The following is a 6,000-nucleotide window of genomic DNA, read 5'->3' as shown; positions in this document are numbered from 1 at the left end:
GCTACAACTGTGTATTAATTTTGTTTTTTTCTTGTGACCTTGTGAAATTTAAAATGGTTTGGAAGTTTTGGGGTAATCAATTTTCATTTTCAAGTGGGAATTTTCAAATTTTCTCCAGGAATACTCAGAAAAATGGGGTGTTGGAAAACCAATAGTTTGTCAGTTTTTTAGATTCAAATAATTGTGGAGATAACAGAAGAGAAGAGTGGAGCTGACAATAAAACCATACTGATACAGAATATATTACATAATGCATGGAAACTTTCTGTCAATTGAAGGCTAAAATATCTTTGTGTGATTCTTATATAACACACCCCTGTGTTTTCCCTTTATCTATATTATCAGCCTACTCTAACATTTATCTTTATTCCTACTAACCATTACAAATCATGTGAAGAGAAATTGAAATCATTTTGAAGTCAGAAGGGATTTCATTATAAAACATATTTCTTGACAGCTTCCCCATGGCTTCCAACACCACAGAGATTGCTGCTTCATTATTTACACCAGACAAGGCTACAGTCGCTTGGAGCAACCACAGCAATGACAGCCACTGTCCCTCACCAGAGGCCTGGGAATGGCTATACACCATGCAGCCCGTGTACATGATGGTCATTTGCGTGCTGGGCATCATTGGTAATGTCTTCGTCCTGACCATATTCCTGCTGCACAAGAAGCCCTGCACGGTGGCTGAAATATATTTGAGTAACCTGGCCGCCGCGGACCTGGTTCTCGTCTCCTGCCTGCCCTTCTGGGCAGTCAGCGTGGCAAACGAGTTCAACTGGATGTTCGGGCCTGCCATGTGCCGCCTGGTCAACATGGGCGTCAACATAAACATGTACTGCAGCATCTACTTCCTGGTGCTGGTGAGTGCCGACCGCTACATAGCTTTGGTCCACGCCATGTCGCACGGCCGGATGCGGAGGGTGTCCTACGCCAAGCTCAGCTGCATGGCCATATGGGTCCTGGGCATCATCGCCAGCATCCCAGTTATGATGTTTAGAACAGTGGAGTACATACCAGAATACCAAGTGACCGCCTGCTACTTGAAATACCCAAGCCTGGAGGTGGAGCTGACCTGCGACCTCCTCCTCATCCTTTTTGGGTTCCTCGTACCCCTGTCAGTCATCTCGTACTGCACATACAGGATCATCCATGCTCTGAAGAACCAAACCATGGAGAAGTTCAACACGGTAAAGACAGAGAAGAGGGCCACTCTTCTGGTGCTTGCTGTTTTGCTGGCCTTCGTGGTGTGTTGGATACCGTTCCACTTTGTGACGTTGCTCCACGTGCTCCTCCGTGCCGATGTCCTGACCGGTTGTGATCTGGAATCTGGTCTGGAGATCAGCAACCAGGTGTTCACTTACCTGGCTTTCAGCAACAGCGTGCTCAATCCCATTTTGTATGTGATTGTGGGAAAGAACTTCAGAAAGAAAGTCAAGGAGGTGTTTGAGCAGATATCTCTGAGAAAGAAACAAATTGCAGGTTCTACTCGATCAAATACTTCATCCACATTAAAAACCACAGTCTCATCATAGTTTCATCAGCTCCATATAGCAGATGGACATGTTGCAATACACCTGCATTATTTACAGATTGAGCTGAGAATCAATTATTTAATATTTAAGAGGCTTCCCTGATCAATTTTGTGTACAATGACTATGTGCAACTCCATGCATGCAAGTATTTTGCAGTCATTCAAGAAAAAGCATACTTTTTACTTGTATTATATTTTTAAACATATGCAAATACACTTTTGTCTGAGGCTGAAACTATGTAAACTGTCTTCCATTTTTTTTCAAATGTAAAAAAGAGGATACAACAAAGACATAATGTGTAAGCACACAGCAGTAATTATTGACTTATTAAAGGGGGTGGCAGTGTAGCATAGTGGTTAAGGAGCAGGACTCGTAACCAAAAGGTTGCTGCTTCAATCCCTGCTGGAACCCTGCTGCTGTACCCTGGGGCAAGGTACTTAACCCACAGTTGCCACGCTAAATTTCCAGCTGTATAAATGGATAACATTGTAAAGAACTGTAACCTATGTAAGTCGCTTTGGATAAAAGCGTCTGCCAAATGAATAAATGTAAAATTGAAAGTAACAGTACAGTATTTGTGGGTGTTCATTTTTATAATTATTTGATGAAGAACAGCATATGATATATGTCATAGAAATGCACCATGAATCCAGCACAGTATGTAATATAATCTTTTCTTAATGTCTTAATGTCCTGTGGACTTGATAGGCATAGAAAACCTGATGGTTATAAAAATATGACTTGGCAATGAATTTCCAGTGGGTCTTTTTTCCATTGAGGTCAAAATGACGCATGCTTCCTTTTTTCTTTGACAGGAAACTCAGTTCAATAAACTCTGCCAATATCCACTGGTGATACCACAAAGGAAAACACTGGGAACAGCCTATGGGTGTGTGCTTACAACCGTCATTATTTAGGTGCACAAACATTTTTTTTTTTTTTTTTTGTGTATACATATTTGTTTATATTTCCAGTGTTTTGAAATAATATCTCTTGTTTGTTTTCTGAACTGGCATACATGTACATACTTGGAATAAAACATCTTGGATTAAAGGTACATTGACTCTTGAATGTTAATAATGATATTTGTCTAGCACCTTTCACACAATGAAACTGCATCCCCAAAGTGCTTTGAATTAACAAACTCAATCCGTAATATAAATGAAAGAATTTTAAGGTCACTATTCAGAAACAAGAGATACATTTTACCCAGGGTTCTTCAGAATGGAGTCATTGAAAAAAGAAACAGAAGAAAATTCCAAGTAAGATAGAATGGGTCCCTCACCCCCAGCAAAAAAGATTATATATAAGAAATGAGTGCTCAGTAGGTAACCAGGATTGCAAATTAGAGAGAAAAATGAGAAGGTGGTTTAGAGCTATTTATGGTGTCAGCTGTGTAAATACAATTTACCAACGTGGTCAGCTAGTCTGATTGGCAAGAGACATCATATTTCATGGCTACAGTCTTCATGGCATTTGGCTACCACAGACTAAATATGAAATGCTAGCCCACATACAAACAAAAACAGTTTGCCTGGTGTTTTGGACTTAAAACTAAATCCATCATGTGCTCACTTTTCATTATAAATTAAACATAACAGTCTATGTAAATCTTTTTCTTGCTTTTAAAAATTTCATTTGCTTTCACCTTCGTCTGACCAATCTGTTCATTAAAAAGACCGTTATTTTTTGACAGTTTTGCAATGGACACATTGAATGCCTCTGAGGGCTCCGTTCCCGCCATTGGAACTCACATGGAAGGAGATGCATGCAATAACACTGAAGTCTGGGAGTGGGTTTACTCCATGCAGCCCACCTACATGGCGGTCATCTGCGTGCTGGGAATGATGGGCAATGCCTTCGTCCTCTGCGTCCTCTGCCTCCAGAGGGAACGCCACACCGTCGCTGACATCTACCTCAGCAACCTGGCGGTGGCGGACCTGGTCATGGTCTCCTGCCTGCCCTTCTGGGTGGTGACTGTCGCCCGCAGGTTCCACTGGTCTTTCGGCGTGCCGCTGTGCCAGGTGGTGGGCGTCGGCATAGGCATGAACTACTACTGTAGTATCCTGCTGCTCACAGCAGTGAGCGTGGACCGCTACCTGGCCCTGGTGAGGCCCATGTCCTTCGTGAGGCTGAGGAATGCGGCCTCGGCGAAAGGAGTCTGCCTCATCATCTGGGTCGCTGGGTGCCTGCTCAGCCTGCCCGCTCTGCTGTTCCGCACCGTGAAGTTCTTCCCCGAATTAGGGGTGGAGGCGTGCTACGTGCACTACCCCCACGAAGGCTGGAGGGTCCGCTACAACATGACGGTCAACGTTGTGGGCTTCCTGGTCCCCGCCCTGGTGGTGTCCTATTGCAGCTACCACATCATCGCCACACTCAAGAACAATAGGATGAGGAAGTTCTCAGCTGTGAGGACGGAGAGAAAGGCCACGCATCTGGTACTTGTCATCCTCATAGTTTTTATCCTCTGCTGGCTGCCGTACCATATAGTGATGCTCCTGGACACCTTTGATTATTACTTTGCCATCTCAGATTGCCTCTGGACCAATGCCCTTGACATCAGTACCCAACTGGCTACATACCTTGGCTATGGCAACAGCTCACTGAATCCATTCCTGTATGTCATTGTGGGGAGACATTTCAGGCAAAAAGCTAAAGGAATGTTTAAACACATTCTTAACCGATATGAGAAGGGTCACGCCTTGCAAACAGTCAATTTCACCTCAACAACTAGATACAATGAATCCTCTAATCTGTGATTTTGGCCACTCTAAACAGCACCTCAGGGTGATCTTAAATCATCACGTTAAATTACAGTGCTGTTGTTTTGTCTTCTCATGACTCTTTGGGAATGTATTGATGGAGCATGTTGTAATATGCCATTTGTTGCATCAGCTTGCTATGTTTATGACTTAATTATCGTGATATACAAATGCTAATCAGTTTGGATTTCAATCTGCTACATGCACTGCTCTGTTATCAGGAAATTTTTCAAGAAAGATTCACCTGGGCACATCTTAAAAAAAAAAAAAAACCTCAGGAAAAGGTTTATTTAATGTTCCTTATTTAAAGTTAATTGTATTTAATGTTCCTTATATTGCAATTGTTTTCTTTTTGGTGTTCTGCACTAGTTTATGACAAATTGCTATGGAAAAAAAATTCTTCAAAGATCACTTTGGTATGGTGTCTTCGCTGTTTCTTCACATGGCATCAAAATGATGCATATGTATCCTATATTGAGCTTTTTTCCCAACAGTTTCATTATGAATCCGAAGGGTGGAGGACGATTAAAAAAATTTCAGATCTTGACTGTCTTTTCCATTAACAGCACTAACATCACACACTTCTCGTTTCTTTCCTTTAGTCTGTCCCTGTGGATATCATATTTTGAAATGAGATCTCCCACATTTACTCTCACAGGGAGAACAGCCAAAATCGTGAAACACATTCTTGTTTGTGTTATGTACATAGCTCAAACACCACAAATAAATCATCAACCTACGTCTGAGTCACCACACCCAACACATTGTAATCAGCGATGACATGGGTCAATGGACTCCTTGTGGTGCAACTTCACAACCACTGTTGGGCAAGGAATGTTAACTATTTCTTCTCAAACCAGCTTCCAATGAAACAAAATGTTATTAAAAGCTGGGTGTCAGGCCTCTTGTCCCCTTTGATTAAAACTCAGCTGAAAAAAGAAATGTTCTCTTCCAAATTCTAGCATTAGAAGCAGAAATGTCTTCTGCCTCATATGATAGAATTTAGTTTATGGCTTTACATCCAACTGCACCTAAGACAAATAGTAGAGAGATTACAGTCTTGTGAAGCTGAGAAGCTCTGTGATATACAGCACAACATGCTTAATGGGGAATGACTTGTGGATGGGGCCCTGGAACCGAAGTGTGTGCATAGTTCCACCCAGATTAGTGTGGAAGAAATTATGGAACGCCTGGTATCTCCAGCTGTATGCGCTGAATTATAATGAACAAAACTGGTATTCATTTCAGTATATATATTTGTTTTTCTAAATACTTTTTTCTTCTAAGTAGAGGGTACTGTATTTCCATTTCCATTGTATTTTTTAGATGTCAATGGCCAATGAGTCAGATGTGTAGATCCAGCTCATTTTATGTAAAAGGTATTGTTCAGTACAGAATTTAAGTTTATTTTTCTCTTACGTTGTCTTTCTTTTTGTATTATATTCCTTTGCTCTCACAAGAAGACAACAAATGTGGTGTAAAAGGACAGTCGTTTGTGTTCCAACACCCCCACTTGAAGAGAAGGGGTAAATATTTACACTCCTAGAGTAACAGCACATTCTTAAAGTTCAGCTTTGGAAAGTCAGAATGCACTTCATTTTAGACAATCTTGCTGTTGACGCATGGTATGTTTTATGCTGCATTTCAGTAAAGTAGATCTCTCCAGAACAGAGGTAAATAGCTCTATGGGGTGAATAGTA

At 41.4% G+C, this 6,000-nt stretch overlaps 2 protein-coding genes across 2 annotated transcripts; both read left to right on the top strand.

Moving 5' to 3' along the window:
- The first annotated feature begins 464 nt into the window (after window positions 1-464).
- On the top strand, window positions 465-1,538 carry LOC118786935 (B2 bradykinin receptor-like). Its single transcript, XM_036542292.1, has one exon. It carries the CDS (start codon window positions 465-467, stop codon window positions 1,536-1,538), a length of 1,074 nt encoding a protein of 357 aa, XP_036398185.1.
- A 1,754-nt stretch (window positions 1,539-3,292) lies between these two features.
- Window positions 3,293-4,297, top strand: LOC118786934 (B2 bradykinin receptor-like). The gene has a single exon (XM_036542291.1). The coding sequence runs from the start codon at window positions 3,293-3,295 to the stop codon at window positions 4,295-4,297; it is 1,005 nt and encodes a 334-aa protein (XP_036398184.1).
- The last annotated feature ends 1,703 nt before the right edge of the window (window positions 4,298-6,000 follow it).

The sequence above is a fragment of the Megalops cyprinoides genome, chromosome 12 (assembly GCF_013368585.1).
Source record: "Megalops cyprinoides isolate fMegCyp1 chromosome 12, fMegCyp1.pri, whole genome shotgun sequence".
Lineage (NCBI taxonomy): Eukaryota > Metazoa > Chordata > Actinopteri > Elopiformes > Megalopidae > Megalops > Megalops cyprinoides.
Note: the sequence above shows the minus strand (reverse complement) of the source record. Positions and strands in the feature narration are given on the sequence as shown.